Source organism: Chlorocebus sabaeus, chromosome 3, assembly GCF_047675955.1.
Source record: "Chlorocebus sabaeus isolate Y175 chromosome 3, mChlSab1.0.hap1, whole genome shotgun sequence".
Classification (NCBI taxonomy): domain Eukaryota; kingdom Metazoa; phylum Chordata; class Mammalia; order Primates; family Cercopithecidae; genus Chlorocebus; species Chlorocebus sabaeus.
The window spans coordinates 59,764,037-59,786,825 of NC_132906.1; the positions used below are offsets into that span (position 1 = coordinate 59,764,037).

The 22,789-nt window shown below is 35.8% G+C and overlaps 1 protein-coding gene across 1 annotated transcript in view; it reads left to right on the top strand.

Annotated features, from left to right (window-relative positions):
• SCEL (sciellin) overlaps positions 1-22,789 on the top strand; it is a 110,769-nt gene that overhangs the window by 74,488 nt on the left and 13,492 nt on the right. The window contains exons 22-28 of the mRNA XM_007960628.3: positions 297-356; positions 3,092-3,142; positions 4,097-4,156; positions 7,572-7,631; positions 7,776-7,835; positions 7,977-8,036; positions 17,873-17,935. Of these exons, the coding sequence (XP_007958819.2) occupies positions 297-356; positions 3,092-3,142; positions 4,097-4,156; positions 7,572-7,631; positions 7,776-7,835; positions 7,977-8,036; positions 17,873-17,935 (414 nt within the window). The remainder of the gene's footprint in view (positions 1-296; positions 357-3,091; positions 3,143-4,096; positions 4,157-7,571; positions 7,632-7,775; positions 7,836-7,976; positions 8,037-17,872; positions 17,936-22,789) is intronic.

Here is a 22,789-nt window from a genome sequence, read left to right on the forward strand (position 1 = left end):
AGGATTAAAGTAGACAAATCATGTAAATAACTAAGAAGAGTGCCTGGCCTGGCACATCAAACATTTTCTAAAAGTTCTTATTCATTATTTCTCTCCAGTTTTAGTTAGGTCCCTATATGTATATTCACAGTCAACACTGAAAACCCCAGCCCTCTGAGATGATCTCTAATTTTATTATTTTGATAAATATTTTATAATAAAAGTATTTCTCAGTTTTAACAAATACTTGAAACCATTAACAAATACTTGAAGTCAGCGGTAAATCTACCACTGATCTGGTTTTCTATGTTTTTAAGGGGCCAAAGTCTCGACCGCCTCATCAAAGTGGCTCCTGAAAGAAACACAACTAACCAAGGGTAAGGTTTATGGAACTTCTCCCCCGTTTTTTTCCTAATCAACTTAAAAACATGGTAAATTGCGCAGTGGCTCACGCCTGCAATCCCAGCACTTTGGGAGGCCGAGGCCGGCGGATCACGAGGTCAGGAGATCGAGACCATCCTGGCTAACATGGTGAAACCCCGTCTCTCCTAAAAATACAAAAAATTAGCAGGGCGTGGTGGCGGGCGCCTGTAGTCCCAGCTACTCAGGAGGCTGAGGCAGGAGAATGGCGTGAACCCAGGAGGCGGAGCTTGCCGTGAGCCAAGATCGTGCCACTGCACTCCAGCCTGGGTGACAGAGCGAGACTCCGTCTCAAAAATAAATAAATAAATAAATTACATCGTCCCACCGTAGAGACAACCAATGATGGGACCCAAATCAGCAGATCCTGTGCTCAAGGCTCTCTGGCCATGGGAGAGAGAATTCCTTGAAATACAGGAATGATCTCTTACCAGTATGAGATTTGTGTTCCATGCTGAGGATTTCCTTAAAAATTAATGAGAATTCCCCATGAGACAAAACATCACCCCAATTTCCCAGATCTAAGTAGCCTAAAGAAAGGTCTTCATATGATAAAAAATTCTTCCTCCTTCTTCTTCCATCACGTATTCCCTCTCTTCTTATTGTCTACCACCCAAACAATTCCTAAAGTTGGGAAGTCATTTAAAAAATTATTCTCAGTTCATTGAAAAAAGAATGACATTATTCTTTTATATAGAAAGAATTTTATCTAAGGCATATCATGTTAAGTAAATAAACAGGCATAATAAAATCACCAACTTGTAAATGTATATTGTTATATGAATTTGAACATGAGTTAGATATAAAAGATACCAAGATATCTATCTTCTCTCAGCAGATTTCCTATCTTACTTTGCATATTGGAATACGGTCTATTTTACAGTATGTGGCTGTCAAACAGCTTATTTAGACTAGATCAGAGGACAGCAACTTTTTCTTAAAGGGCTAATAGTAAATAGTTCTGGTTTCAGGGACCAAAATTGTCTCTGTTTTTAAGTATCTCTGCCAATAGTGTGAAAGCAGCCATAAGTACCTTGTGAACAAATGGGCGTGGCTGTGTTTCAATAAAACTTTATTTACAAAAGCAGGCTGCAAGTTGGATTTAGCTTGAGGTCCATAGTTTGCTGACCCCTAGACTACATAGTATTTTGTTTGAGCGGGTGAAGAGAGTCAAATCTGAATGTAGTTGAGGTGGAGTCTGAAATACAGCCTACTACCGTACTACCCCCCTGATTTGGCATATATTAATACAACTTTAGTTTTACTATTGAGCGTCAGACACTAAATCCAGAAACCATATAATTACATTACAGATTAAGATTCAGTGAAAGACAGTTGCCTTTTCCCTCTCCCAAGATGACTTAGTTTCTAAAGGTGAAGATGGCCTGATTATTCATGACTTTTCCTTCATAATGTTTGAGGCTGTATTTTGGTAGCCACATGCTGCCATGTATTGCATTTGGTTGTGTGTCTATTTATTTTACTTGGTAGTGAGATTTTTTGAGTTCAGAGGACCTTTTGCTAGCTGTGTAGTCTTGGACAAATTGCCTAACCTCCTTTATACCTCAGCTTTTTTATATGTAATATCAGGATTGTAAGAGTTAATTTCTTCATGAGTTACTACAAAAATTAAACATGATCATGCTTGTAAAACACTTAGTGTTCACGTGCTTATTACACATTATCTATTAGTATTATTATTACTCTTAACAATTTTTTCTTTATTGTTAATTTCCCATAGCACTACTCAATGTGAAGAAGATAGCAAATAAATTTTCCTGGGAGGTTGAATTTTATGAAATTACTGACATTCAACTATTTTTGACCAACAAAATGGCAATTTTAAACAGTTCAATGTAATAGAATATAATAATTTACATGGAAGAATACGCACATGATAAAATGAACCTATAGATTAGTCTTAAGGGTTAGTTAAGATTTAAGTCTTTCCAATTATTTTCTCTCCAGGATATATAACATATCATCCAATAATAAAGTATATCAAATTAGGCTTCCTATTCAGGTCTTTGGTGTTAGGGTTGGCATCATTACTGTGATAACAGCAGCATCTCTGTAGAGTGATGACTGCCTATTTGAGTGTTTAGAATAGAAACATAAATTATATAAACTGATGCCTCGCTCGCTCTAATTTAGCTTTGCATGAAGTGTGATTCTGAAGTGATTTAATATCTTGGGGTAGTGTGAATATTACATATTTATATTATATATATTACCTACATAGAATCAGAAAATGACTTTTTTTTCTTTTTCTTTTTTTTTTTTTTTTTTACAAAAAATCTCAGCTTCTGTTTGTTGTGGAAGAAGGGGAGCAAGGAACATATGGATATAATGAATAATTTTATATTTTCTCTCGCTCATTATAACCTCCAGAAAATATTCTAAATGGTCTAATTCTGCCACACAGATAAAGTATGTAAAATAAAGAGTTTAGGAATAATTCTGCTTTGAGGTTGACTTGAAAGAAACAAGAATAAAACTAAATTAAATTATCATATACACAAATGTAAGAAATGAATTGATAGTAGCTACCTGTTTTTACATAAGGCTAAAAATTTAAGTATAGATGAAGTTTTAAATTAGCAACAATCATTTGGTTAATATTAAGGCTGAAAAAATATACAAATTATTGGATTTTAATTGACCTAGTCACTGAAACTTAACATTTTTTTAGGAACCAAGACTTGGACAATCTTATCAAAGTGATCCCTTCAGTAAACAGAAGGTAAGCTTATTAAGATTATTGAAGGCTTCTTAGCAAGTCTCCCATTTATGCCCCAAAATAAGATTAATTATTGACTAAAGACATTTTGAAAGGGGACATGAAACAAAATGAGAACAAGTTGATGTATAATAACGCTGGATAGATTTTTTTAATCTATTATTGCTTTCATTAATTTCATTATATTATTGTTGAAGATGGTAAGATTGAAGGTAATTCTGTAATTACTACTTTAGAAGTCCCTTTGACACACTAATAGCAAAACTAAATTATAATCACAAATTCATAGTAAATGACAAGTTCATAAAACTGAACAAATCAGTAAATATTGGCTTTCTATTCTCTCACAAACCCAGAGATTAATATTTAAATGACTGGCAAGAAAACTGACAACATAATATTCTTATGTTTGATTAGAATATTTTTTGCATGACATTGAATTTACTTCTGTTCTTGAGAAATTAAGACCCATTATACACTGGACAAAAGTTACTAAAAGCGTAGCAGAGAAACCCCAAACTATCACTCATTGAATTACTGTGAAGATAATGTAGGTGAAAAGCATTGTATGGATGTGAGGGATTGTTATGAACACGAGACAGAGGGAGGATGTTGGGGAAAGGAGTGTGGAGTTTGCGGTCCAGTTCCTGTGGTTGGAATTTTGGTTCACCCTCAGCCATTTCTTAGGTATCTGGCCCCAGGGAATGCCTTAATCCCTCTGAAGTGCAATATCTTTGTTTATAAAGGCAGTGGGGGTGGGGGTAGGGGTGGTAATGTTGATGTCACTGAGTTGTTTTGAGGATTAAAAAAAAGGTAACTAATATATATAAATTGGAAACTCAGTAAACTCATGACTTTTTACACTAGGATTCTGTTGAATGATTTACACCTGTCGAAACAAAAAAAAAGAAATGCCGGTATGAAATTTGCCAATTTCCTCTAATTTTGTTTTCGCAGTGAACAAGGTCTTGATGAACACATTAATGTCAGCCCCAAAGTTGTCAAAAACACTGATGGGTAAGAGATGGATGTGAGTTTTGTTATGTTTCTCGTTAAGTAAACCCAAAATTAATAGAAATGATTTAGAATTATTCTATGGGCAAATTGAATGCAAATCTCAAAATATCATCACAGTTGGAAACCTAGACGTCTCAATATTTGTTAATTGCAAGAAAGAGAGGCAGCTGGAAACAATGTATGGCGGTGCTTTCTCTTCTCTAAGCCTCCAGTAAAGGAATTGAACAGAGCAGTTGGAGAAATGGACAGGAAGGAACATAGGTAGTCTAGGAGCTGTTGATGTTTTGTTTTGTATCGTATTGAAATTAATACTTTTGTCTTTGAAATTGATGAGAATTTATTAATGGTAGTTAATTTTTTTGAAAAAAGACCTAGACACTTCATTAGACTAATCATTAGCAATATCATTCACCTCATTTTAGAGTTTTCTGGTAGTCAGTGGAAATTTTATGAGGTTCATTATTCTTGGGAGGTTTACTGCGCTCAGCAAGGTGATGGACCTAAAGTTTAATAATTCTTCTTGAAGTAATGTCAGTAAGATAATGAAATTCACTTTTTGTCTATAGTTAATTGAAGACTTAATATCATTACACATTACTGTTTTATATATAAATATATCTTAAGAACGGTTTCATGATTTCCCCTTTTAAGTTCTGTTGGTACGTATGCAAATTGTAAAATTTTGGAGATGGAGGGAAGGAACCTTAGGATATCTTGGTCCAGTCATTTGAATAATTTTGAAAACCAGTGTTCCAGATGAATCTACTCATTTTGCAGAAGAGGAAATTAAGACTCAGAAAGGTTAAGTGATTTGAGCAGGCCACAGAAAAAATTAGTGGAAGACTGATAGTAGTTCTATCATCTCTTAGGCAGTGAATAATTACTGAGCACCTACTGGGTTCACAGCTTACAACCAGGTATCATTACTTGTACATTAGGTATAATTATAGGTTGTGGAAGCCAAAAAGAGAATTCAGTAGGCATATTCAATCTTATTAACAGCAGGCAATTAACATAGATTAAAGCTAATTATGTACCAGGGGCACAGAGATGCTACACCAAGACAATAATAGGTTGTCAGTTTAATATATTACATTTTGGAGCACTCATGTACTGCTTGCTGAATATAGAATATATTGTCAATGAGTTGCATTCTTAAAAAGGAGAGATATTGAAGAGCTAATTAATAAACACAGAGGCAGTAAAATTCATATTCATGGAGTCCTAGGAGGAGATGTTTGGAGATGGACAGAGCCTTGGAGATTATCCAATCCAACCTCCTCATTTACAGATGAGAATACTGAGACCAGGGGCGAAAATCTCAGTCATCTGTGAGATCTTCTAACTCCCAGCCCAACTCCTAGTCTTTACATCACAGCACACAGACTTTGATCTTAAAATACATAAAAATTAATTAAGCACCATGGGAAATAGCAGAGGCTGTAAAGATAGGAGTGTTGCTCTTGCTGTGGGATGACCAGGAGGTGTTTTTTACTGTTCTTACAGGGTCACTTGAAAGATTGCTTCATAGATTAAAATGGCACAAATGTGCAAATGATTGCAAAACACTTTACAGCTTTTAAACTGCATGAAAGTAATAATAACCTAAATATCCTAATGTATCCTTTATTACATTCTTAAAGCTAAATAAATAAAAACAGTAACTTGAGAGAAAAAATGTTACATTTTCCTGGATAAAATTTAGACATCTTGCTTTGCAGGATCTAGGGCCTGAAAAAAATCTACATATTTGTTGTTTTCAAAAATTGCATGATGCTGGCAATCAAGGCAATTCCAGACTGTTCCTGAGATTTTTGTTTTATTAACACATGGTGTTGTCTTTATAGGAGTGGTGGTAGAATATAGCATATATTTATGTTTTCTGAGCTAGTGTTTCTCAAATGTGGGTTGCAATCCATTAAAGGGTCTTGTAATTAATTTAGTGAATGGCAATCAGCATTTTTCTCTTAATTAAATAGAATGAACTGAACAGAAAATATGAGAGTTCTTATGTAGTAAGAATATTATTTCATAAAATGTATGTCTTTGTGTGTGTGTGTGTGTGTGTGTGTGTGTGTGGCTGTCGGTAAAAGACAGTTTTAGGCTGTGATGTAAAATGTATTTCTTATTGGGCTTTATGTAACAGTGGTTAGTATATCATTGTTCTAGATTATTAGGTAAATTAAAGTTTTGTGCTCAGTAGGACAGTGAAAATGGAAGTTCTAGTGGATTTTTTTTTTAATGTTACTTACTCTTAATTTTGCTGACACATAAATATTATCTGTAGTTACACTAACCAATATTGTGATTAATTGTATATTTTTTTACAATTGTGGCTTTTGAACATACTGTCCACTCTACAAAGTTTTATTCTTTGTATTTTATAATAATATGTGAAATTAACCTCATTTTAAAGACTGTTGTCTTTCTGACACAGTTTAGTTTTGTGACAGATTTTGTCATCAGTTTACACAAGGAAATTATGTTGTGGATAGTTTTCATATGTCAATCATTCTTTTAATAATATTCATCGATATCAATTTATGATGTTCAATTGAGAACATTATCACAGAATAAAGCTCAAAATAGGGAAAATTCAGTTAGAGCCTTTCCATAGGCTATGGAGAGGTGAGAACCATGAAGAATAAATCAAACTAAATGAAGCCTTGAACAGTCTATGGAAAGGTTGAAGGCTGGGGAAGAAAATGCAGACCTTTTCTCAGACGTTCTGATGATTCATCTCTAAATGACGCTCTTTTGGTCCCGGACTTCGCATCCTTTTTTTTTTTTTTTTTTTTTTTTGAGGAATAAAATGTATTTTATTTTTATGTAAGGAAAAGCACTGTTGCAGGGAGAGGTACATGTAGATTGTTTCCCAGATGGTACTGGAAGCAGGTGTTGTCAGTTCTGCAATCTCTTGCCATGATAACTGCCATGTATTTCTCTGAATAAGTATTAAAATGGGTTTAGAGGAACACTTTGAAATTGATGGATTGCTGGAACTCTCTTTGCTAAGCCTTATATTAACAATAATCCCCATTTTAGAGTTTATTTTTTTAAATTGATATCCTTAGTTGATTAACCTGATTTTAAAAATAAGGATTAAAATCAGTTGGTATCTTCATAATGTTAATACATTCAAGAATGAACAATTGTCAGTTACCAAATGTTTGCTATGGTGACTTAACCAGCATGCCCTTGTAGATAGGCTCTGTCAATAAAATGTATGAAATTAGAGTAAGTTTTCTTCTGATAAAGCGTAATTCTTCATCCCCTAAATTGTTTAGAAAACATATTTCATGGTTAGTCAATACTAAAACAATATGTCTTATACTATTATCCTTTCCATTTCCAATTACCTTAAACCTATGATTATCTCTAATCCAAGTTGCTTTAATATTTTTTCCACTTAAAGAAAACAAGATCTTGATAAACTCATCAAAGTGAATCCTGAAATTTTCACAAACAACCAAAGGTAATAAAACTATGTTGTTTTAATGTGCTTTGGTCAGAAAGAATATTAAGTTTTATTATTACTTCAAGCAGATTTATAACCTTAATGATATTACCAAAAGAACTTCATAATTAACCTGCTCTCTTTTTATTGTTTGATTTAAAGAAACCAAGATCTTGCTAACCTCATCAAAGTAAATCCTGCAGTAATCAGAAACAATCAGAGGTAATCAAATAGAAGCAGTCAATTCATGTTTTTATTTGTCTGTTGCCCCTGGATGAAGTAGATTTATAATGTTGCTTTATTGACCTAGCACAACCCCAAAACCTATTACTAATCTGAACTTTTTTCTCTCCCTCTTTTAAGCAGCCAAGACTTGGACAATCTTATCAAAGTGAAACCTTCAGCTCTTAGAAACACTAATCGGTAAATGACCTTGACTATCTTGACATGTTTACAAGTTTCTAGGGTAGGAAATTCTTCCTCCCTCCTTGCCTCCCTGCTTCCCTCCCTTCCTCTCTTCCTCCCTTTTTTCTTTCTTTCCTTCCTTCCTTCCTTCCATTTCATTCTATCACCCAGGTGGGGGCACAGTAGCACAATCGTAGCTCACTGCAGCATCAAAATCCTGAGTTCAGGTGGTCCTCCTGCCTCAGCCTCCTGAGTAACTGGCAGTAAATTTAAAAAAATTTTTTTAGAGATGGGATCTTACTAGTTGCCTAGGGTGGTCTCAAATTTCTGAGCTCAGGCAATCCTGCCTCAGCCTTGTAAATTGCTGGGATTACAGGCATCAACCACTTCTTCCTATCCTTTTTTTGTTTTCTTCTTTTCTCCTTTCTTCCTTCCTGCCTTTCTTTTGAAGACTTTTAGTTTTCTTTGGTGTGTTAAATGAGGATACATTTACGATCCATCCCATGTGACTCTTGTCAACAAGGAAACGTATCACACTCTTCTGGAATCAATTGCACTATTTTGGAATTAGTTCTGGGCTTCTTATTTGCACTAAAGCAACTTAGTGTTTGTTGTCTACAGAAAATAGAGTTTTAGGACTGAAATGAAAGAAATGAATACAATTAAATAAGGAAAAAAGATATTTTGAAGAAGTTGAACCAAACTAATGGTTTCTGTGGATGTCTGTAAAACATTAGAATGCATGTCTGTAGAACATTGCAAAGAATATTCATGGTCTTCAAAATCCTAGATCCACAGCTAGTGTGGGCCCACAAAATATTACAGATTTTAACCATAAACTTCCATTTTACATTCTTACGATATCTTATAATTTGTTATTTGATATATTTCACATAAACTGCTTTATTAACCTGTAATAAAGTAATAGACAATGCAAAAGAGTGCACTGTATCAGAGGTCCAAATTGCTTTCCTGACCTGAAATTGTATTATAGTAAATACATTGCTGGAAATAGTAGTCCAATATTCTAAAATGACAAAAAGAAACTAACATATGATAAAGTACTTTGAACCCATTAGGAGAAACAGGAAAGTGTAATTCATGATTGGCCTAACTCTTACGTCTCCTAGTTTGTTTTCTATCTGAGTATCATATTGTGTTCTTGCTGTTTTGAGCACCTAGGATATGACTGGCAGTTCACATACATTTAATCTTCACGACAATCCCATGAGAAATCTATTCATGCACCCTATTTTGTAGAAGAAGAAACTAGAGCTCAAAGGTACTAAATAACCTTTTCAAGAAAGAAAATACACCCTGGACTTAAACTCAGGGACTTCTGATGTCACTACCTAGAGGGAAAACAAAAGATCTGTGGTAAAATCAGCTCAGACTCTCTTGTTCTTTCCATTCTTCATATTCCCTATGATCCTCTGCTGCTCATACACAGTTAAAGGACAATGATCAGATATATTTATTCTGGAGGATTATTGTAAAAATGACAGGGAGGAAAGAAAACCTTGCTGCATGTGGAGTTTCTAATAACTGAAATAACAGTGGACTCTGCTGCTGAGAATTGTACGGAAATATCTTTGCAAAGTAGAACCCTTTCTTTATAGTGGCATTTGTTGGGTGGATTTTTCTTTTTATCAGTAACAGTTTTAGGAAGTTCCCAATCATGTTGAAAGTGGTTAGGTTTAATAACCACGTTTTGTAATAACTGACAGTGAAAAACGTAGTCTCTGACTTTCTCTCCCACATCTCCTCCCTCCACCTCTTTCCTCCCTCAGTCCCTCTGACAATTGTGCTTTATTGACAACAGTAACTTTCTCAGAAGGGTTTTTTGCCTGTTGTTTTATTAGAAGAGGCCAATTTGGTAAAAAGGTAGTTTATATTTCAGCAACTCCTAATCAAATATCCATAGAAAGAGGACATTTTCCATACACAGATATGATTACTATAAAAAAATTAAAAAATATTGGCTATCGTGTTGTTTTAAGATGGTGGCTTGATTCACAAATCTAACCTAACCTATGTCTAATTATTCCTTAGTAGTATGACAGATATGATGAGAATCAGCTGGGATGTTCAAGAATTATCACAAAGCAGACAAACAGGAAAGACTGAACCATCTATTTGAAAAAAGCGACTTCATTCAATTGGTTCAGCCACCCGTATCTATAATCTATCCATTCTGCCCTCTATGAAGGAGAGTATTTTAAAAGTGCCTCTCAGTAGGAAGAACAGTCACAAGGCACTGTTACATCAATTCAATGTGACATGAGCACTGATTATTTAATAGTGTAACAGCCGTGAATCAGAGTTCTTTCATCTGACTTTGCTGACATTTCCAGCAGCTGTATATTTAATTCATAGTTAGGGGCTGAATAAACTACTGCCATTGATCAGAATGTAAGCAGGCATCCTTGAACTTCTTCTAGGAAAAAATACAGATGTGCACAAAATTTTCATTTATTCAGTAAGAATTTGCATGACTTTTGGTAGTAACAGTTTCACATTTTCATTAACCAGTATCAAAGAGAGATATTCAGTTATCTGTAGCCTATAAACTGTTGTTAGACTGATTATTAAAATGCTAAATATCTGCTCCTGAATGAATATTTGAAAAGCATCTAGTGACACCACCGTCTCTACAGTTAGAAAAGGCATCCTTCATCTAACGTAGAAAAAAAATACTCTTAACTGTTTGTGGCATTATACTTCCATCTTCTTAAAGATTTCCTATTTGTTAAGACATCCCCAAGTTTTTAGTATTCCAAAAAGAGAAGAGTTCCTTCCTAACTACCTATTGCATATTTTTCATATTTCTGTTAACATAAACTTGGGGACAACCTTGACTCTTTCTGGTGTTTCATTCCCCATAATCAATCAATCAATCACTTTGGATGCATCACCTAATCTCAGGGAGTGTTCCAAGACAGTTCATCATACTCACTGGTTCTGTAGTCCAGATTATTGTTCAGCCTCTTAACTTGCCCCTCTGTTGCCAATCTCCCCTTCTGCCCTTCAATCCATTTGCCACCCTGTAGAGTGGTTTTCCTAAGACACAAATCTGATCATGTCATTCTGATTAAACTCCTTCTGTGGTTCCCCATTGCTATTGCATAATGGCCATGATCCTCCTTAACCTGGTCTTCAAGCCCACCATGATCTGGCATCTATGGGCTTTCCCACTGCAGTCTATTTTCATTCTCCACCCAAAAGCAAACCCCACCCACACACACCCTCTAACTTGCATACTCCTCACTCCTCCTTCATCGCTATTGCTTGGCTAACTTCTACCTATCCTTTAGGTATCCGCTTAGGTGTCTCTCACTCAGGCTCTGGGAAGCCCTTCTAACCCACCACGTCTGCATCAGATGCTTCTTCTAGATGTTCTCGATCTGTCTTTTCTGTCCCATAATGTTGGTCTCTTCAAGAGAGTTATTATTTAATCATCCCTTTTTGACTATAAGGTCTTTAAGGGTAACTACTGGGTCTGCCTTGTTTATTTCTTTACCCATAGTGCATAATGCAATGCCTGGCACATGTTAGGTATTTAGTAAATATTGAATTAAAGGATAAATCTCAACCTCATCAATGCCTTGTGATAGTCCACTTAGAGAAAGTCTAGCCTTCCAGCTGTGACATTCTGAGCCCCTATGAGGGAAATCAAATGAAAAGAATCAGATTTCTTGTGACTGGTCTCCTTGCTTGAGCCAATGACTATCTTTTGCTCATGACATAATCTCAATAAACTATAGTGAATTGGAGCCACTGAAATTCTTGGTCACATCTTATATTTAAAATACCTGAATTGCCTAACTGCTCTATGGACCTGTTAATTTCTTTAATACAAAATCTTTAAGACTCCCTCACTGAAAAGAATTATAAAAATATGTAAAAATATAAAGAGTTGGGCCCATTTTGCTATGTCAATAAGTTGAGGAATTATACTAGTTCTCTCACTGTGTTCTCTATTCCTTTCAGAAAGACAGATATTCCTTTTGAACTTACGCCTAATGCCTAAGATTTAGTTCCTGGCATAAAAGGAATACCATAGTACATTTTTTATATGAAGACTCTTAATTTTGTAAATATGTTTGATACTCTACAAAAGCAATTTAAATGAGCTGTATGGTGAGAAACATATTGCTGCCTATTAATAAATACCTCCCACACCCACATGAGAAAGGAAGAACAGTTAGGAGTGGGCTAATAACTTTCTCATATGCAGAACTTCTCCTAGGAAAAGTTGTATAGTAAAAGACGTAATTCCTGGGTCTCCAGAATCCCTTATTTTTTTTCCTTCACCTGCTTTGTAAGAGAGTTTATAGTTTTTGATGTGGTAGTAGAAAATAAATGACATTATTATAACATGGATAAATTACTCAAAAATTGTCCTGTGGCTTTATGTCATAGATAACTCATATTTCTCCCCAAATATTCTGAAATCTACATTTAAAAAACATTATTAGGCCAGGTACCTATAATCCCAGTACTTTGGGAAGCTGAGGTGAGGTGATGGCTTGAGGCCAGGAGTTTGAGACCAGCTTGAACAGCATGGTGAGACCCTGTCTCTACAAAAATAAAAAAAATTTAGCTGGGTGTGATGGCATGCACTTGTAGTCCCAGTTACTTGGGAAGCTAAGACGGGAAGATTGCTTGAGCCAAGGAGTTCGAGGCTGCAGTGAGCTATGAAAGCACCATTACACTCGAGCCTGGGAGACAGAGCTGGACCCCAGTCTCTAAATAACAAACAAAAAACATTATTAGTTTCAATAGTAACAATTTGCTCTTCAACAATTTTCTGTAACTACAGAAAGTTGGTGATTTTCTTAGAATTAATTCCACCTGCCCATCAATGTATAATATTTTAAGGTCTGCCTGCCTTCTATGCCACTCCCATGAAAGGGGATTGGAATCAAGCCTCTGCTTAACCCTGCAGCATTTGGTTGCATTTCTATAAAAATCTATTTTTCACACTTGACTCCCAGTTCTTCATCTTATACCACAGTGTAAAAGTCACCATGCAATTGATGTGGTCTTAATTAAAGAACAAAAGTTTATTTTTATCTCCTTTAACTTGGAAAGCTTATGAGCAGTCTGTGCTTCTTTTACTAGATCTTCAAATGTAGCTGATGGCATCAATCAGAGTGAATAGCCAAAGTAAATACACATTTTGTACTTTTCTTCATCTGGAACTTTCTATTTTGCATTAAATATTGGTATAGATTATTCAGAGTAAAATCTTGGCTGCTCTGAGTGCAGTGGTGTTTACTCCTAACTGCTCACACCAGTTATAGATTTCTTTGTTCCTTTTCCACGTCCACTGCTTCACTTGACTAGCCTTAAATAAATAAATATTACTCTACCACACCTGATATGTGGTAGTGTTTAATAAAATAAGAAAAATGTTATGAAACAAATAATAATATAGTTTACTTGGTGATTTGCAACTGTATTTCCTCTTTGGAAATGTGTTTCTTTGAAGGCACGCATAGGTTGCAATTTTGAGTTATCTATCCGTAGTTGTTGGATTTTTAAGATTCTGGCTTCTTCTCCTTTCTCAGATCCAAACCCATTCTTTCTCCCTCTCATGAAAACTAAGGTACAAAAGAGGTTGAGCAGTATGTGGGCAGTATCTATAGCAGCCAGGAGTTCGAAGCCAGGAGGAGTTGAGGATGTTCCCCATAAGGCTGAGAAAATACATGTAATCACATTGTGAGGGTAGAAGCAGACCTGTATTTATTTGTTAGGGCTGCATAACAAACTACCACAGACTGGGTGACTTAAAGACAAATATTTGTTGTTTCACAGTTCTGGAGGGCAGAAGTCCAAGATCAAGCTGTCAGCAGGGTTGGTTCCTTCCACAGGGCTGGCTCCTTCTCAGGCCAAAAGAGAAATATCTGTGCCAGGCCTCTCTCCTTGGCTTGTAGAAAACTGTCTTCACTTTTTTTTTTTTTTGAAACGGAGTCTAGCCCTGTCGCCCACACTGGCGTGCAATGGTGCGATCTCGACTCACTACAACCTCCGCCTCCCCCGTTCACACAATTCTCCTGCCTCAGCCACCTATGTAGCTGGGATTACAGGCACCTGCCACCACGCTCAACTAATTTTTGTATTTTTAGTAGAGACGGGGTTTCACCATGTTGGTGAGGCTGGTCTGGAACCCCTGACCTTGTGATCCACCCGCCTGAGCTTCCCAAAGTGCTGGGATTACAGGTGTGAGCTGCCGCGCCCGGCCAGAAAACTGTCTTCACTTTATGTCTTCACTTTGTCTTCCCTTTGTGTGTGTCTGAGTCCAAATTTCATCTTAGAGACACTATTTGTAACTTGATTACCTCTGAGGACACTTATCTCTAAGTAAGGTCACGTTCTGAGGTATTGGGGGTTAGGACTTCAACATATGAATTTGGGGGAGTATATAATTCAACCCAGAACAAGCACCAAAGATAATGAAACAAAGCCAGGACTGGGAGCTGTGCAAAAAGGAAATAAATATAATACGTGCATTCAGGGGTGAAGCAAGGCAGGTGCTGGGTGATGGACAGAGATGGAGGTGAAATGTCCATAACTGGCTTTACTGGTCTTTTTTCCACATGAATTTGGTGGATACTATGTCCCTAGATATAGACAGACCAGACAATCTTAAAGGTTCATGGTCTAGGCTAATACTTTCCCTTGGGGTTCCTTTAATATCTTTTCTCAGAGCTGGGTAAGGTTGTAAGAGGTTTCCCCAAAAAAGAAAAGATAATTTAAATTAATAATTTAAATTGATTCCACAAATGGAATTAATTTGTGGAATTAAATTAAATTATGGAGCAGCTACTATGTGCAAGGCCATATTAGGCCATAATAATATGACCCTACTCTCAAGTTGTAATGAAAGCCACCAGTTTCCCTATAAAACTAGCACTCAGTTCCTCCAGCATTAGCACTGGAAGGGGAATCGCTTTGAGAAACAAAGTTCTAATTGCCCAAGATTCACACCTCCTGATGATCTTCCACTATTTACCACTGCCCACCATCCCAGTTTGACATTTCTAGGAAACTGGATCATGGAATACCATGATACTCCCTTTAATTTTATTCCACTATCCCCAAATATTTAGTAAAGTATTACTTAAAACATTAAGGGGAAGATCTCTTAATGGCGAAGGTTGTTAAAATAGTTTAGTGGCCCCTTATGCCAAGAAGATGGCTCTAGTAATTAGTGGAGACCATCAAGGATTAGGCAAATTCAAAGATTCTAGTCACTATTTCTAAGTTCGCAGGATTTAGGGTAGTAGATTATCTTACTCAGTTCTTGCAGTTACGTAGAAGAATTCAGTTTTGATTTTTATATCATTCGGACTGCAGAGCCAATAATTTGATACTTCCGAGCTACTTCTGAAACCTAGTACTTTCTACCTACATTAATTGGCATAGTTCCACTGTAACTCACTTAAAAAGTAATTTACCCTATTTTCTACAGTTTCAAAAGTATGCAGTTAGTGTTTTACATGTGCGGCTTAAGTATGGCTAGGGAATGCTGCCGAATTTGCATATTATACCAATGTTGACAGCTTGGATGTTATGTAAAAAGAGTATTAAATCTTACCCCACATAAACATGAGAACATTTTACTGTATTTTGCATCTTTATCAATATTTGTGAGTGAGAGTCTATATACTGATTCCATGTATAATAACCTTATTTGAACCCACTATTTAGGACCATGAGAGGGGAGATTTTTAAAAAACAGAGTTAATTCCAAAGATGTGACAATTTAGAACAGAAATAAAAATGTGAAAGTGGCCTCTCAAATGTGGAATCAATAGTGCCAACTGCAGGATCACTGCACTTCTATTTTTTTTTTTTAATGCTTATTCAATTCACCCACAACTGTAGTCACTGTGTGTGTATTAGTCTGTTCTCATGCTGCTAATAAAGACATATCTGAGACTGGGTAATTTATAAATAAAAAGTGGTTTAATGGACTCACAGTGTCACATGGCTGGGGAGGTCTCACAATCATGGTGTAATGCAAAGGAGGAGCAAAGGCATGTCTTACATGGTGGCAGGCAAGAGAGCTTGTTTAGGGGAACTCCCATTTAAAAAACCATCAGATCTCTTAGGACTTGTTCACTACCACAAGACCAGTGTGGAGACAACCACTCCCATGATTCAATTATCTACACCTGGCTCCACCCTTCACATATAGGGATTATTACAATTCAAGGTGAGATTTGGGTGGGGACACAGCAAAACCGTATCATTGTGCCATGAATTTTATTTACATTAACTTACTCATTCTCACCACAATTGTGTGAGTTTGGACATTAGTGTCCTTCTTTACAAAATGATATGGTTTGGCTCTGTGTCCCCACCCAAATATTATCTCAGATTATGATCTCCACATGTCAAGGGAGGAACCTAGTGGGAGGTGATTGGATCATGAGGACAGTTCCCCCCATGCTGTTCTCATGAGAGTCAGTGAGTTTCCATGAGATCTGATGGTTTAAAAGTAGTTTTGGTTCCCCCTGGCTCTCTCTCTTGCCGCCTTATGAGGAAGGTACTTGCTTCTCCTTCATCTTCTGCGGTGATTGTAAGTTTCCTAGAGCCTCCCCAACCATATGGAACTGTAAGTCAATTAAACCTCTTTTCTTCATAAATTACCTAGTCTCAGGCAGTTCTTTATAGCAGCGTGAAAACAGACTAATATGCAAAATGAAGTTTAGAATGGTTGCCTAACTTGCTCACAGAAGTAAGGAAAAAACTGGGCCTCATTGTTTTGACTTCTAAACAGTGCTCCTACCCTATGACAAAGACTTTTCATAACTCATGAAAAAAGAAAAAAAAAGAACTATCAATGTTATACCTAATATATAAATAACATACCAGAGGATCTTGTGTCTCATAAAAGGGTGTCAAATCATTAATGCAGGCCAAGATATAAGAATCAAATCACTCCATTTATCCCCCACATAATGAATTATTTATTCAAATTTTGAGTTGATTTCCCTTGTTTCTGTGATCCCCAAAGCCTAAATAAGGTCTCTGGGTAAACATCTAAGAATTGATTTCAGGTGGGCAGATGACATCATCTCAAATCTTGACTCTTCTGAAAATTCGTTAATTGGCCTTGGAAAACTGACTTTGCCTTTCTGAGATCCAGATACTGTTCTGCAGGACTTTTGTGAGATCTGAATGAGATAATCCATGTGAAAACACAGTTAGTACTTCATGACACAGAGATAATACTCATTAAATGTTAGCTGAAAAGAAGTTGATTAATGGGTAGAAATATGCAGTTTGATAAAAGAAATAAGACGTAGTATTAGATCAGTAGGATGACTATAGTTTACAATTATTGATTATGCATTTCCAAATAACTAGATGAGAAAATGTTGAATGATTCTAGCATAAAGAAAAGATAAATATTTAAGGTGATAGATAGCCCAAGTGCACTGATTTGATCTTTACAAATTATATGAATGTATTAAATCATCACACGTACCCCGAAACTATGTACATCTATTATACATCAATGAGAAAAGAAAAATGAACTGAATGTGAATAAAAATTATTGATTTCTTTTCAGATCAGATTTCCCAAACCTTCCAAAAAGTTAGTTCTTTATTTCTCTTTCACAATGTAATCCATACTTCCATGTTCGATCCATGAGTTGTATGGATCAAATAGCTCAATGTTAGATATTCAATCTCCCATAGCCTGATAGGTCACAAATGACTGTGTCTAAGATTATGTGCTGATTTTTAGATGTTTCAGTATTTTCTTATTTCCTGTCATTATGTTGTAACTAAATCATATATACATGTATATATAAATAACATATTTTTTTTCCTTAGAGACCAGAACTTGGAAAAATTAATTGAAGTAAATTCTCATGTTTCTGAAAACAAGAATGTAAGGTAAAGCTTATTATAATTCACTTTTTTCTTATGAATTCCATATGTATCTGCATATATTGTATAGCCTTAGAAGATTAGATATATAATATTATACATTATATAATATATAATTTGGATTGTGTGTGTGTGTGTATATATATATAATCCAAATACAAAAATTTATGTGGTGCTTAATAGCTAATAGTGAAAAAATTAACATAATTCTAATTCTGTAGAATTTCTGACTCAGGGCCTGCTGTTCTATTGCTTAGTATAAATGGCATCATGGAAATTCAAAGCTCTTTGGGGCTGTGAAGATTTATTTTTACTTACTGTTGCTTGGTAAGCTCTCAGCAGTGCAGAAAGCACTCTGGGAATCTCTTCCCTGGATGCCTAGTGCTAAAAGAATGCATGAATTTATCACAGTCACAAAACAGGAGCTAATTTTGAAATTTCTTTACACCATAGGGTATAATAGCTTTAAAACTGTGACACCTTATTGGCCATTACAAGAAAGGTTAGGACAGGAGCTATACTTCATTTTTGTCACAGACTGTATACTTTAGGAAAAATTAACTTTTCCATGTTTAGCAATTCTTACCCCTATATATGAGGGAATACTAAACACAATAGCTTACTATTTTCAGCTTCATAAGGTGCAGTTGCCTTTTGTATTAATTTTTTTATGTAAAGAAATGATATTGTTGATTTCATCTGCAGAGAATGGAAAAGCTAGCAAAAGAGCTGGCTCACTTTTCTTTTTCATATTGTCTATAAAAGATTCCTGAATTCCACAGGTAGATAGTTTCTTTCCATTCCTTTAATTCCCCAAATCATCTTCTTCCTTCTGTTTGTGACCTTGAGGAAGTCTTTGAGAGAATGACAGAGGATAAATTTTCAGTAGGATCTGCTTATCCTGGAAATACATGAATTCTTTTGGGAATAGGACTGGGCTTACACTTAAACTAATCTCATTCAAGTATTATTTGAAAGTGATTGGGGTAAAAAAAATTACAAGTAAATTATTAAGTATAATTAAGGAATTTCCCATTTAATTTAAGAAGTGTTCCAGTTCCATTGGACTTGTTAATGAAATGGGATTTTATCAGAGGGATTAATGAGGAAATGGAATTTCATGGAAGTTCAAGAGCAGGAATGGTGGCTTTGCCAGGCCTCAGAAAGATCTCACTTGGAATATTGTTCATTCTTGACCTGAAGAAGTTTGGAACCTTTGGACATTAACTAGAGTTCTTTGTCACTAATGCAACTCAGCTAGTCACTGAGTATTGGATTTTGTCCATCTTTTTCCTATCCTTCCCTGTACCTATTGGCTTCCTTATTCTCTGCTGGTCTTCTGTTTGATAACCAAAATTTTGTGTTGCCTCTCAGTTTTGGCTACTTTGTAACTTCAGCTTATTCTACCTCTTCAGGTACTTTAATGAATCAAATTAAAAATCTAAATAAGCATCCCAGGAAAATCTGCTAAACTGAGACGTGATTCATTTTATGAATGTATTCACTTTACATCATAATTGGATGCGCAAGCAAATATATGTTTTCTAATTTGATTCGTTAAGAAGGTAGGAGCAAAGGGGAAAGTTCCACTTTGCCCTCTGAAGCTTTGCTGAAAAATCAAAGGCAGAGTAATTAGAGAAAAGGCATATAAATTTATTTAACCTGTGATGGGAGCCTTCAGAATGAAGACCCAAAGATATAGGGGAAATTGTCCATTTAATACTTAGGTTCAATAAAGTACAGAGAGCCATGAAGAAATACAATTGGACAAAAAGAATATGACCTAATGGCAACAGACTGAATGGGGAAAGCCAGCAAGGCCTGTGTCCCTAGATTCTTCTTAACCTCTTGAGCATGCATTCCTTCCTTCTGGGCATGGGGCAGAATCATTCTGGAATGGGGGTCTTATGACCTACAGTCAAACAAGGGATGTCAGATAATTTCTTTATGGCCAGTTTTTATGTAGAAAGAAAGGTGAAGGGATAGGTAGAGTAATAATTTTAGGTTTTACGGCTGGCTTTGGGGAAAAGGGGTTTTGGTTTGTATGACTTGCCTTGGGGAAGAGGGATTCTAGTTTATTTGGCTATCCTTGCGGGAGAATGAAACTGAGATAGGAGGGCAGGAGAAGGTCAAGGAAAAACTTTTGTTTCTGAGTCTACTTCTGAAGCTTTAGTTTTGGTTTTTTTTTTTTTTTTTTTTTTTTTTTTTTTCCTGGACTCAACAGGAATAAGTTTAAGTATTTTTATTTCAATTCTAAATGATAAAGTCTTTCCCTAAACTAAATGGTTTGTGACTGTGAGTGAAATTAATTTCATAGAGCCCTTTCACAGATTTTAAGGACCGTAATACTTTTCAAATCATATAATGATAAGGTGGTCAGACAATTTTATTTATCTATTCATCACTTGATGGCATTTGGATTGTTTCAATATTGGGTTTTAATTCACTATTGTGAATAATGTTGCTATGAACATTCATATATGAGTTTTTGTGTGAAAATGTGTCTTTATTTCTCTTAGGTATATACCACGCATGAAATTGATGGATTGTAGAGTAATTTTATGTTTAACCATTTGAAGAACTGCTAGACTGCTTTCAAAGCAGCCATATCATTTTATATTCTCATATGCAGTGTATGAGGGTTTTAGGTAAATTTTCAAGGTGAATTTCCACTGCAGGGAACATTTTCTCAAGTGTAAATCCATTTGGAATTCTATAAGATTCAATACAATGTTTGGGTTTGTAGTTGTAGAGTCATTGCTTAATTAAGAAACAAAACTGTGACCATTGATTGGAAATTACAATTCAGCAGTTTGTTTCAATGGAGGATAACTTCCTAACAATTAAGCCGTCAAGTGACATATGCTATGAGTCATGAATTCTCCTTTACAAGGATTATTCAAGGCATTTGAGAGGAATAATTTGGCAGAGATTCTTCTATTACACTGGTTCTCAAACTTTTGGGTACATCAGATTCACTCGCTATTCCAGGGACTACGCTTTGAGAATCAATGCTCTTTTGAGTAAGATGTTGGACTTCCCAACCTCTAAGGCGGTGATTCTCAACCTTGACTGTATAAGGGACTCACTGGAAAGCTTTAAAGGTTCCCAGTGACCAAGCTGTACCCCAAACCAGTTAAATTAAAATATCTGGATATGGGGCCCAGTAGCATTTTAAAAGGCACCATGGGCTGTTTTGTTGGTTGCCGAAGTGTTGTCTCCCCAACTCTATTCCTCTGGTTCTAAATAAGAAAAAATTGGTCTTACAACTTAATTGTCATTAAGATAAAATTTCTGTCATAAAATCTATCACTATCCCATGAAAAACAAAGACTTGGCAGACTATCACAGACCCTAGGCAGCCAAAGAGACATGATGGATATGTAGATATGGTATCCTGGATTGTATTCTGAAACAGAAAATAGTCACCAATGGAAAAACTAGTGAAACATGAATAGAATCTGTAGTTTAGTTCATAGTACGGTACAAATATTAATTCTGTAGGTTTGACAACTCTGTTATAATTACATAAGATATTAACCTTAAGGGAATCTGGGTGAAGGTGTACAGGGATTCTCCGTGTTATCTTTGCAATTTTTCTGTACATTTAAAGTTACTCCAAAATAATGGTTTATTTGTTTAAATTATCATCCTTAAAGTCTACATGAGGAGCAAAATCCATCAAAGAGTTTGTTGTACCACATTACAAACCTAGCATTTGGTTTTTGTTCACAGTTCTAAAAATTAAATCTTCCATGAAGTCATTGTCATTAATCACATTATAAACACAACTGGGAAAAGATACCAGTATTAGTCAGCGTGGGCTGCCTTAACAAAATACCACAGACTGGGTGGCTTAGACAATGGACATTTATTTTTTCACAGCTCTGGAGGCTAGAAGCCCAAGAGCAAGATCCTATCAGGATTGGTTTTGGTGAGGCCTCTCTTCCTGGCTTGCAGATGGCCACCTTCTCACTGTGTACTCTCATGGCCTTTCCTCTGTACACAGAAGAAAAGACATCTCTGGTAACTCTTCCTCTTTTTATGAGGATTCCAGTTCTGTGGAACCACAGATGACCTTTATTACCTCCTTATTAACCCTGTCTCCAAATGTAGTCATGTTGAAGGTTAGGGCTTAAACATATAAATTTTGGGGGAATACATCTCAGTCCATAACAGTACTGTTGGCAAATCACTTATCTCTCCTGTTTGTGGATTTTGCAAACTGGTGATTTTTGATATTCTTTATATATATATATATATATATACTTTAAGTTCTAGGGTACCTGTGCACAACATGCAGCTTTGTTACATATGTATACATGTGCCATGTTGGTGTGCTGTACCCATTAACTCGTCATTTACAATTAAGTATATCTCCTAATGCTATCCCTCTCCCCTCCCCCCACTCCACGACAGGACCCAGTGTGTGATGTTCCCCTTCCCGTGTCCAAGTGTTCTCATTGTTCAATTCCCACCTATGAGTGAGAACATGCGGTGTTTGGTTTTTTGTCCTTGCGATAGTTTGCTGAGAATGATGGTTTCTAGCTGCATCCATGTCCCTACGAAGGACACAAACTCATCCTTTTTTATGACTGCATAGTATTCCATGGTGTATATGTGCTACATTTTCTTACTCCAGTCTGTCACTGATGGACATTTGGGTTGATTCCAAGTCTTTGCTACTGTGAATAGTGCTGCAATAAACATATGTGTGCATGTGTCTTTATAGCAACATGATTTATAATCCTTTGGGTATATACCCAGTAATGGGATGGCTAGGTCAAATGGTATTTCTAGTTCTAGATCCTTGAGGAATCGCCACACTGTCTTCCACAATGGTTGAACTAGTTTACAGTC